General features: G+C 44.5%; 1 protein-coding gene across 5 annotated transcripts in view; it reads right to left on the bottom strand.

Annotated features, from left to right (window-relative positions):
- HDAC4 (histone deacetylase 4) overlaps window positions 1-12409 on the bottom strand; it is a 270539-nt gene that overhangs the window by 66687 nt on the left and 191443 nt on the right. For 3 of the 5 annotated variants that reach the window (XM_074872456.1, XM_074872457.1, XM_074872453.1), the window contains exons 10-12: window positions 11839-11955; window positions 11553-11751; window positions 7944-8173 (exon numbers count right to left, since the gene is read on the bottom strand). In XM_074872456.1, coding sequence (XP_074728557.1) covers window positions 7944-8173; window positions 11553-11751; window positions 11839-11955 — 546 coding nt within the window. The remainder of the gene's footprint in view (window positions 1-7943; window positions 8174-11552; window positions 11752-11838; window positions 11956-12409) is intronic. The other 2 variants (XM_074872455.1, XM_074872454.1) reach the window with 1 other exon arrangement.

Below are 12409 nucleotides of genomic sequence, written 5' to 3'. Positions count from 1 at the left end.
TTGAACTTAATACCTTTTGAACTTAAGAACCACGCAAGGTAATTGCTGGGAACATAACTTACAATGTCATTGTCAAATGTAATGGAAATGAGAAGCAGTGTAATTCCCTAGAAGTTTTAAATTATTCCATCTCCATAAAAATTTAAGAATTAAATGAAAAGCACAATGAAGGTTGAAAGATCAAGTGGTCAATGACAAGGACATTTCAAACATTCAGTTTGCTCTCCTAATACAAAGTGAATCTCTTGGTATGTCGTTTGTTCCAGCTGCTGCAACCCTATTCTTGTTAAAGGACAATTTTGCAAAGAAAGCACTTTGTTATGAACATATTCCATATAATACCTGAGTATGTGCATCCCAGGCCCATTAAAACTTCCTAAAAATCTTCCATTTTTGCAATTCGATGAACACGTGTTCATGTAATTTAAGAAAATTTAAGGTAATAAAAGTGCAAGAGAATGAATATAAAGTTACGATAGCATTGAAAATGCTTACAGATATATCTGAAATAGTAAACAATTACACAATGCACCATAAATAACTTCTCCTTCCCTTAATTAGCTCTTCAGTTTCCTTTGCAATGAGGTTGCTCCTCTATTTTCAAACAGAGTCGCCTCTGGCTATCACATACTGCCACTATAAAACGCTGTTAAAGGCACTGCCTCTCTAGCCTTGGACTACTAACTATTTCGGTACAGAAATTTTTTTTTTAAAAGACTCAGTGCAACTGGCCAGGTTTCTTATCTACACCTTTGAAATATAAAGAATAGAAAGAAAAAAAAATCACAGCAAGGTCAGGTCACAATACAGGGAAAACCAAAGAATTCACCATTTTTCTGTGGAATGTTTCATACGGAAAAAAAAGCTGCATTCCTTTGCTAGCAAAATTTCAGGTCAGTTGGCATCTGATTTGTCTACTAGATATGATATATCTACTTCTTCATGATACCTTCCCTGTAGTGGTTAAGTTCTTAGGACACCAAAGACTTTGAAGATACTACTAAATTGGCTAGAAATGTCTGTTTACTCATCACAGACTAATGAAGAGTCCCCAACAGAAAAATGCTTGAGAAGCTCCTAGAAGGAGATAACTAATGCACGTCTTTAGGCAACAAGTGTCCCAGGGACCTGTCTGGTCTAAAAGGTGGCTGAAGAGCTCCTTGGGAAGCAGAAGCAGAGCTGAAGAACTTCCATAAGACTGCGTAGCAAAGCCTCCTATCTGGACAGACTAACTCTGGTGAAGCTGTGCACGTCTGAATCTTTCTCTTATGACAACAAGCAGTTACAGAGGGAATTGCTGGTCCTGCACAATTAAAAGGACAAGGCTCCTTCGACACTGAACATGATGGATCACCTTGGTTATCACAGACTGACAGAGATGAAAGTTGGGCATGACTTTAAGTAAAACTTGAGACAGATCTATTTTCGAGATCTCTTCCAATTTAGGAGTCCAACACAGGAATGTGGCATTTCTCCAGTGTTGTTCATCCTGGTAACGGTTACTGAAAGTAGAGAACAAGTTTGAATCACTGAGGGGACTGCTTTCAGATATGAGATTAGTAACAGCCTTGTGGACAAGGGCATCTCTGCTGGAGGGAATATCTTAGTCATGCCCTTCAGAGACTTCAGTGTTGCTGGACAGACTGGTGTGCATCAAAGGACACAGGTTGGTGGCTGAAAACAACCACACACAGCTTCAAAGTTTAGGATAAATCATCACATTTCCATACAGCTCATCCAGGTAGGAGAAGGTCAAAGAGATCACACTTGACAACACACCAAAACCTCATTCCACTTTGCCAGATATGTACAGCTGGTCAAAACTTTGTGCAGACAGGAACATGCTGGAAGGTGGTCGAGACAGCACCACTGTTAATATCTACCCAGTTCATATGCCGGAAAGTGCAGAGCATGCCCAGCGAGGTGGAGTGACTTCCCTGTTTTGGGAACAGGGTGGAGTAGCAGAAGGTACCAGCCAGGACCCAGCCAGCCTCAGCATCTTCCGTGCTGGTACCATCAACCACGCCGAGCCCTGCTCCTCCTTGAAAGCATTGTGGGGGACACAGGTGTTGGTGGGGCAGCACAGCACGTCCCATTGTCCAGAGGAAGAGAGAAGCCAGGAAGGAAGGGAGGATGACAGACCGGCTCGGCCCTGACCGTGCCATGCTGTGCAGAAACCAGCAGAAACCTGCCTTTCCTCCCTCCGGAGATGAAGGACAAACTCAGGGAAGAAAGAGAACAACTCTGGATAGCTGGAGACACAGCTTGGAAGAAAAAATAGAGGAAAAAAAAAGAGATAATAAAGGCTCAGCTCAAAAGCATACTTGAGGCAGACGACCAAGAAAGTGTTGGTCTTGAGTCAAGGATGTGGCTAGGAATCGAGAGGTGGGAGGTAGGTGGTGTGGAGCGGGTACATGGGCTGGGATGTTGAAGAGAAAAAAGAGCACTAGCAGAGAGGCGTAAGGACAGAGTGCATCTGCAGGGGAGCGTGCAGGTGGACAAGAAGAAAACATATTGCTGGGGGATTGAATTAATTACTCAGAAATGATAACACAAGTCTAGCTCTTCTAGCTATTGATATGACTCTTCCCACATGACGTACCCCTTGGATTCTAATTTTTAACTTTTATAGACTAAGGAGAAACAAGAGATGATAAGGGAGAGGCCGAGATGGGCGTAGGCCACTTAGAGAGCTGGCAGAGCCTTCTGCAGCAGCCAAAGCCTAGAAAAATCTCTTTTTTTTTTTTTTTTTCCCCCCTGAAATGATGAGACAGCAGGAAAACACGTAACTGTCTGAGGCAGCCTACCTGCTGGAAGGACCATGAGACTGCTGGCCTGTGCTTACACCCAACTGTAATGAATCAAAGAACAGGGACTGCCTGGGGGGGAAAAGGAGGGGGAACGAGGAGAAAACACACTGGCACTAGCAGAAGCTGTTTTCTTTCCCCCCTCTCCCAAATAATTGGAATTATGGGCTCGATTATATCAGGTACACATTTACATATCGCCAGACCTGCAGCAACAGACACCCTGCAGAGCAAAGGCTCCTGGCAAAACCACTTAACAGCATTTATGTAGTAATAAGTGTGACAGTGCACAAGCACCCGAATATCAAGCATCTCCTATCCTGCTGAAAGGCATTTCTTATTCAATAGGCTGAGATGCTTAGCATGAAGGCTGAAGGAGGTTTTCCAGAGATCTTTTTCAATACTTGTTACACCCAAAGTTATGTCTGGGGGCTTCAAAACCAGGCTTCCCTTAAACCGTTCAAAGGGTAACAGCCCTGCCTGAATGCTGTGCAATCAACCTAATACACTGTATTTTTCTAACATTCCGAAGTAAACATTACATACGAAAAGCTACTCCAGGAGCCCCTTGAGTCTAAACAGTTAACGCGTTCCAAAAAAGAAAAAAAAAAAAAATCAGGAAATAGCAAGGTTAAATTCTAGGTGTTAATAAAAATGTATCCACCCAACGCTGCTGCACCAGACAAACTGGGGCACTGTGGTCTGGCGTATATACGTTGCCATATATATGCCACAGCAGGAGAAACACCTCACTTCCCAGTTGCTAAAAATGGGGTTTACTCAGAAGAACCACAATTCGACCACAAAAGCTCAGTGTTAATCTGCTTAACAGCACAACACAGGGCTAAAAGGGAGATTATCTGTTCTAGTGAATTATACATCCAGGGCACTAAAGCCAAAACACTCATCTTCACTAGGGAAAGGTAAAAAGTTGAGTTTTCTGGCATAGAATTTACAGAAATGTCGCTTGCGTATTTCTCTTTAGAAAGGGAATTGCTGCTTCAAGATCTATCACACTGAAGAACTAACACTTAACTCAAAATACCTGGAGTCTGCTCAGAGAACAGCGTCCTACCTTATCTGCTTCACTGTCACGACAAAAATACCTCCCCAAGTGTCAACCTCCAAACGACACAGGGAATCATGAGCATATCATGGCTCTTCTCTCTCATATATATAAAAGACTAAAATTTGTTATCTTAAAAGAGACTGAAGACTGCAGAGAAATGGTAATTGCTGAAGATGAAACAATGTTGGGATTGCTGCATCTATTTATCGTATGTCAAATAAAGCCCCCTCGTCCCGCAAAGCTCCGCTGACCGTGGGGAAAAACCATTCCCGAGGTTTGAGTGTTAAACACACAGAAAGGTGGGAAACACGAGCGCACGCTGACTGCATCATTTCAGGTCAACGCTCCCGTGCACTTGCATTAATGCTACGGCTTTTATTTTCAGGGCTGTTTCGTATTTACTCTTTTAAGGCACATACCTCATTCTGATCAAAGGTTGCACAGTGCTCAATTAGCGTGAAGTGATTCAGAGAGCTGGGGATGAGTCTCTTTAACCAAGTGACAAGTGACAAGAGGGAATGGCCTCAAGTTGTGCCATGGAAGGTTTAGTCTGGATATTAGGAAGCATTTCTTTACAGAAGGGGTGGTTAGGCGTTGGAATGGGCTGCCCAGGGAGGTGGTGGAGTCCCCATCCCTGGAGGGGTTGAAGAGTAAAGTTGACTTAGCGCTTAGGGATATGCTGTAGTTGGGAACTGTCAGTGCTAGGTCAATGGTTGGACCGGATGATCTTCAAGGTCTTTTCCAACCTAAACAATTCTGTGATTCTGTTGAGTATCTTATCCAGAATCTCATTTAATGTCTCAAACCCTGGTTGGGAAGAAAGAGTTGTTGATTTCTACATACGATTGTGCAGTGCAATCACTAGAGCACGAGTGCTCTGCAAATACGAGCACGTCTGTGCTCACGATGACTTGACAGCAAGCAGGGAGGGAGCAGAGCTGCTCCATGCCATCAAATGCACAGCTGGGGCAGATTAGGAAACCCCGCTGAACGGGGGCTTCAGTAGGATACGGTTGATTTTAAGATGACATGTTTGAGGTGTGCAAGCACACCTCTGCAGCTAGCAGCTCCGGTTCCTTGTCCTGCAGAAGGCAGGGAGAAGCTGAGCGTGCTGCTGCAAGCTGCCTGCTGGCTGGATCTGCTCAGTGGGCTGTGGCTCTGTGGCAGAGAGGAGGAAGCCAATTCCCTGCCACGGCATCAAGCTGCCTTAGCCCTAAGGCCCCCTCTTTCCCTCTTCCACTCCTTATGTGTCCTCCGATTTCTGTGACAAATGAGGCAGCACGCCACTGGAGAGCAGCCCCGCTCTTACCCCTCTCTGTACTACCTTCAGAATCTTGTAAAAGAGATACAACTTATCAAAAATTGGATCCAAAAGATGCGAAAAAAGGAAAAGTGAACAAGACTTGCATGTGTGACTTAACTACTCCCATGGGCTTTGCAAGGCTCAAGCAATGCCCAATTTGCTGCCAACAGCAGTTGACCAAGGACTTCAGAGTCCATGCTGGAAGGGATCACACACCCCTCTCCGGTCACCCCGAGGAGCCCTGCCCCTCCCAACCCATCCCTCTGCACTCTCCTTCACTACCCACCCACCCACCCTGTCCTCTTTTGTCCAATTCCAAGTTCCTGATCCAAAGCCTCCGGCACCAGGGCTTCACAGCCCAATCCCCTAGATGATTATTCTTATTATTTTTAATCAGGAGTAAACCAACACATTTTTCCTTAGTCACCTTCTTGGAAACAGCAAGACTTGTTTTGGCTGCAATCTTCTCAAAAATTTCATCTGATGTAGACACCTAACAGGGAAAGTTTAAGGCCAAAATCTTAAAAGTTTGGACAAATCACAAGCAATTGAAAACAGCCTCATATTATTTACAGGAAATCCAAGACAACCTTAACAGACAGTGCTGTCAGTTCTGCTAATAATTAAAAGGCAGCAATCTATCACATTATTTTTAGTCGTGCCCTTACTCTCCTACACACAAGGGTCTTAAAATATCTGCGCATCTGGGTAAAGTCTTTTTCCATGTCAGCACTTGGATGCTATCCCAGGGGATAAATTTGCCACACGCATACAGCACTAGTACCAAAACGATTTAAACTCATTACTTATATAAATCAAACACAGGGAAATCGCCCCTGCGCAATCAGTTTAATTACAGTCCCCCCCCCACCCCGCCCCCCGCCTGCCTCTGCTATGGATGCGATAGATCACAGCTCTAACAAAGCTGAAATTCAGAGTGCTGCGGGAAAACTGGCTTGGCTCTGGTCACACAGGCTCTCCAGCTCCTGGGAGGTCCGAGCAGAAGTCTGAATGAGTTCAGCGGGTACGTCACGGCGAAGTCTTTGGACGCTCACAAGCGTTGGCAACGGAAAAGCCTTGAAAACCTCAAACAAACAAAATGCCAAGCTGACATTCATTTCCGAACAAAGAAACCCTACCTAGCGCTCCGCGTCCGATGATCCTGGTCACGAAGGGTGTTCGGAGGGGGGTAAGGGAAATTTCTATGGCAGTGGCAGCTCCCCACCACCCCAGTGTGAGGGGCTGAACGAGGGCCAGGGCTGGCACACGTGGTGCGCGGTGGCAGCTCTCCAGAAGTACATGATTGACGTCAGTAACTTGTGTAATCATCCTGCCTTAGCTCGAGTCTATAAACAAAGTTTTGGGGGGTTGTGTGGTGGGTTTTGGTGGCGGTTTTTTGGGGGTTGTGGGTTGTTTTTTTTTTTTTTTAAATCCAGCTCTCAGTAGTTGTGTTTTCTCATAGGACTGGAACAGTAAAAATATTTGGAGAAACCTCCACAATAAATTAAACTGTAGCAATCTGAAAGGTCCGCCTGCCATCGAACTTGTCCTCCCCAGACTGGAACCTAACTACTGGATTTGCTTGTTTCTTAGAGAAAGCCACAACTGGAACGCCTTGAGAAAAGTCTTTAGAAAGCCTCAAAACAGTATAAATCAGTCAGAGAAACATCGCGCTGATTATGATCGATTTCCCCCTTCCCTAACAGCCTTTTTATATTGCAAGTCTAGCAACAGACTGTGCCTTCTGAAATCCTGGGAGAAAACCTCAGCTGGGGTAAAACCTCACAGCTCCATCCATACCACTTGCGATCAGACCTCTTGCGTGTAAAAGGTGAGTTTTACCTTCCCATAGGCTAAACCATCAGGACAGATTTTTTTCTTTTTTTAATTCACACTCAATGCAATCATCTCAAAGCAGCTTTGTTTGAGCTTCGTTGTAATACCGGGATGCCCAGACAGATTATTTTGGCTACACAGCAATTGCAAAATCTGTACACTGATGAATGGTGCTCTGCAACGTTCACCCGATGTTCTCCGAGTGATTTACAGAACGTGAGATAATAAACACAGTACCTGCTTTCTTCAAAGCAATTTTTGAATCACATCTAATTCATCTTCAAAACAACCTCTGCAGGATGCACAGCAAAACTATCCTCATTTTCAGGAGAAGAAATGGATAGGACACTGCAATGCTTTACACAGGGCCAGAGTTTAGAGAATCTGGACTGGAGATGGGAACAGCTTTTCTCTTTCCAAAGGTAATTCCAGTGAAAAATGCTTCAGCAAATCTGAACATCTCACTTGCAATTACTTTCTGGTGTTGTCATGTCTGAAATCCCTTGCGCCTTTTTTTTTTTTCCTCTCAAATCCATGCTCCTTCTCCCTCCCAAACTGAATATATACACAGTAGGTATTCCCCCCATATTCCTTGACAGCATTTTATGTTTTGCCACAAAACTGACAAAAGATCCTGATCTGGATGAACAGCAGCAATGACAACTTTAAAAAATATTACTGGAAAGCCAGAAGTTTGAACTTTCCACTGTCTGCAACACAGGTATTGATGCTCGCCTTGCTGATGGATGTCCACATTCTTGTCGAGGTATTTCTCAAAATCATGAAAAACAGGTTCAAGGCTGAAGGCCAGTTGGTTATGGAGGTTGAGACCACAAACATTACCGCACAAGAAACTCTGAGATAGTGTCAGCTAACGCTGGTATCGATGCTGTATGAGGAAGACAGACTTTAAAAGCATCAGGCCTACCTTGTTGATGTGCAGTTGCTGTTGCTGGAATTGCTGTTTGTGTTTCTCCAAGAACTGCTGGTGCTGCTGCTGGATCACTAACTGCTGGAGGGCCTGGGCGTTCTGGGGAAGGGGAGCGGACTGCGTGCGCCCCAGCGGGCGATGCTGCCGAAGTTTGTGTATTGACGGGGAGACCCGTTCTCCACCAACCAGAGACTGTGCATGGAGGGGCAGTCCTGAAAGATACCAGTCTGAAGATAATATGGAGGAAAAAACAGCAGAGAAGAAAAAAAGGAAGAAGAAAGGAAGGGAGAAAACGGCTGTTGAGTAACGCTGATGGTGACAATGATACATAACGTTAAAACCAGCCATCTCGCCATTTACAGTTGAAGCACCCTTAAAAGAGAACAGATAACAATTAATTACCACTGGATGGAGTAATACTTTGCTTTCTTTTGAATTCTTTGTTAGCTTGTTTACTCACAGATCCTAGGGAAACGTTTCATTTCTTAAAATCAGCAATGCCTTACGAACCCTTCTATCGCTCGGTGGGTGACGTGAATGAAGATCACAGTGGCAGTTTGGAGAAGTTAAAGTCTTACAGCCTGTCTTCGTACAGGGAGTAATTCCTGGTTCATTTCTAGGAAACCACCAACCCAAGCTGCCACCTCCGCAGCATCCAGTAATTATACCTTACACAGGGCTCACTGGATGTGCTGAAGGATGATGGATGTTGATGAAGCTGCTTCCCACTCTAGACCATGTAGGGAAGCACATCTGCTTTTGGCTGTGCTATATCCCACCCCGTAGAAATGACTAGGGATGAAAACTTCCATGTGATAAACCCCTGGCCAGGTTTGTGTTGGAAAAAGGCATTTCAGGAATATGGGAGCTATCAGGCTTGATTATTCCTGTAGAAAGAAAGTTGGAGGCCAAGATGACAAATAGCTAGAAATGTTTCCATCACTGTCCTGTGTATACATGCTAGTAATTTAATGAAAACAGAAGGTTATTTTGAGATAGCTTGCATTACTCACATGCTCTTGGCAATTTAGGCGTTTCTGATGACTACCACGTGAAATACCTGTCTGAGCTCCGGTAACGGCACGTCTTTAGAAAGCATCTTGTCTTTTTAGCTGTTCTTGAGGTAAGCCAGTTCTTGCTCTGCTCTCCAAAAACATACCTTCACACACTTCTTAGAAAGCTGGGACATGAAGACATGCCCAACACAAAGCGAAACCCAAGGGTGGAGGAGCTGAGGATAAGTCTTTACTTTTGCTCGTTACACCTTGGGATAGAAAGGCATCACTGGTGTCTCCCTCATGTAGATAAGGCTGCACACACTTTTAGGAAAAAAGTACTCTTTTGCTTTACCTCGTTGTATAAAACAAACTAAAGACTGTGCAAGTGGTTGGTAACATTCAGAAATGCTGCCCAGTTCGAGAGTCAGAGAAGTTGCACCTTTTCTTTCTTCAGTCGTTGGTTGAGAAGAGAGAGAAGCTGCCCAGAAGTCTGCAGCCAGCTGAATACGGTGGTTTAGAGACACCTTGACATTTCTGTCCCAGGACATTACCTCGTTTTTCCCACTGATTCACAGAATTGCCCTGCATGGAAGAATCTGGCTCATTTAAAAGCTTCTCTTCTTGGGGAAAGATTTTCTGAGTTTCTCCCACCCTTTGCTTTTTTGAAAAGAATCATGTAAAAGGGTATCTTACTTTATAAATGTGTGTGCATTTACACACACACACACACACACATGTCTGTGTGGGTACGAATATATGAATAATTTGGAAAGGTGTGGTCCATCTCCCTTATATCACAGTTCTTCTTCCCAAAAGTTCAACTTTGACAGCAGAGGAAGGGATCCTTTACATTTGCATAGGACACCTTGGAAGACTACCTTCCTCCAAGTGAATGACCAAGGTCCCCCATGAAGGCCCTCCAGGGAGACACCTTGTTCCTACTCAGAACGTTCACGGCAATGTGAAGGATATTATTCAGAGTAACCTGTCACAAGAGTAGCAGACCTAAGGAAGTCTCCTCTAGTTTCCCCAACCCCCCGTGTCTATCTTCCTGCACAGAAAGAGCATGTCATCATGCTGGATCATTTTGCAGCCATCAGGAGACTATCTCCAGAGCTGAAGGCTATCAGCAGAATACTAATAAACGCCACTTTGCTTCCAAGGAAGTTCGAAGTACTAACTGTAGTTTGGCAGCCAGTCCACTTAGGGCTTTTGAGACCATGTGTTAGCTTGCTCTCTTTCAGTTGCTGCATCTGCAACGCGTATTTCTTCTTGCTGCTCTGTTGTATTGTGAATATTCCTCCTAAGCGTCGGTTTGTAACATGTTGTACTCACTCTGAAAACACCACACGTAGCAGGTGGACTAGAAGGATTACACTTGGAAGCAAACACAGTACACTGTAAACTGAGGGAAGCTTTGAGAGAGGTCGAATAGGAAACAGAACAGCACTTCTTCCTTATGTGTGCTTTAAAGCAAACACCAGCACGAACAGAGAAGAAAGTTTTGGTGATTGGATAAGAGGGGAAGTCTTCTCCAATGGCTCTTCATCAACAGACCTTGGGCAAAGGCGAAGAGCCATGTCAGGACTCTGGGTAACCTCGTCATGCCACAGCAACCATGGCAGAAGGAGGCAGCAGAAAATGATGTAAAGGTTCAAGGAACCTGCACACACCATCTCACGGCTCTGGGAGCGCTGGCTAAATACCAGGATTCTGTGCTTCAGCTTCCCCATATGCACATGCTTATACGCTTATCACAACCCCACGTATATTCCTGGGATTTGAATGTAAAACCAGACACAAGCCAAACCAGCGAGCCGTGCCGTGATGCTTCAGTGATCAACATCTCTCAAGAGTTTCCATTAGAAATGGAATGAAAGAAATAAAAATCAACTTGTCTATAACTTACGCAGAACATCCTTTGTTCCAACATTACATAGTGTAAACCAGAAATGCATCCTACTGGGAATTATTGCTTTGAATCAACCCTATTTATAGAAATACGCCTTCCCACAGGTACTTAGTTCTGAAAATATGACACAGGGAATGATTCAAAGCAATTAGCATACTGAAAATGTAACATATACAAACAAATACAATCTGTTTGAATGCAATTGATTTTGCCATCTTTTTGCCATTTATAATAACGATGAAAAGCAAGTATTTCAATCCGTGATTTTGTAAGTGCGTGCCTTTCATACACGGAATAGAAACCATCCGTGATAAACTGCAAAGGTAACCATAAGACGCAATGTTTTTGTCTCCACTTGAATCTAAAGTGGTTAGAGCTCTTAACAGTTTAGTTTTAAATTTTTACCTACAAACTTAGGCTTTACTTATGGAAGTAAATACCATTTTCATTTTGCCAAAATGACAAGGTAACTTCCCCCAACCTCCGGATGAGGTGGGCAACCTCTGATTTTGCGAGTGTCGCCTCTACCCAACGTATCACACCCCCTAAAGGATATATATTATACCTACGGAATGTATAGATGATGCAGTATCTTTTTTTGTACAAGAGACAGACTTTACAGAAAAACAACAGCTGTCACTGGCTCTCTTTCCGCAGCTGGGACTGAGTTTTGCACATTATCTACGGAGCGCTCACCTGTGACTAAGGGAGTTTGTGCAGTTGGCTGTTCCAGTAAGACCATGTGTTGCAGAAGAGGGTTATGTGCAGTTCCCCCATCTCTTTCCAACGTTGTAGTGCTCAAGTAGGGAGTGAGGTGAGTGCCAGGAAATAAAGAGATCCGCTGCTGTAAGGTTGGGATAGTAAGTCTCTCAGCATCCTGCTGTGCTGATCCTCCCTGCCAACGCACAATTGATGACACAGTGTGTTAAGGGATAAATCGGTGCAAGCAGCATTTCAAAGGCTGCATCCCCCCACCACTTACGCTGGAAGGGCCAGTTGCAGGCAGTCCTAGTGTGATGTTGGGCAAAGAGGGAGATGTGTAGAGTGGAAGCTGTGTTACTGAGCCTTCACGATTCACAAGCCTGTGAGCCAGGCTGGTCTGCAAACAAAATCAAGAACATCGTCCTGGTGAGAGAGCATCCACAGGTTGGATCAAGGACACAGTACACTTGCTGTGAGAACACATCACAAACGCACAGAGTGGGTAACTTCACTATGACATTGGAAATACTGAACGGGGGAGCTAAGCTGTGCTTCAGACCCAGCCTAAAGAAGCACAGACTAGGTGCATGCCCTGAACGCCACTGCCGCGGCCAGGCAGGGGGCAACGAGACCAGGGTAACCAACACAGGGATGGTCTCGCTCTGCAGCTGCTGCCAACCTCCCTGCCCTACAGAGACACCTTTTACAGTTTATTTGATCTTTCCTGGAGACTAAAGATCACCCCTACAACCTCACCGGTACTCTGCTTCTGCTCAGTCTTCATGTAGTGCCACTGCAAAAAGCTTTTGCAAAGAAGATTACGTCTCAGCTTACTTCTTCTCAAGTATTTG

The sequence above is a fragment of the Strix uralensis genome, chromosome 6 (assembly GCF_047716275.1).
Source record: "Strix uralensis isolate ZFMK-TIS-50842 chromosome 6, bStrUra1, whole genome shotgun sequence".
NCBI lineage: Eukaryota > Metazoa > Chordata > Aves > Strigiformes > Strigidae > Strix > Strix uralensis.
The sequence above is the reverse complement of the archived record's forward strand: the minus strand, read 5'-3'. Positions and strand labels throughout refer to the sequence as shown.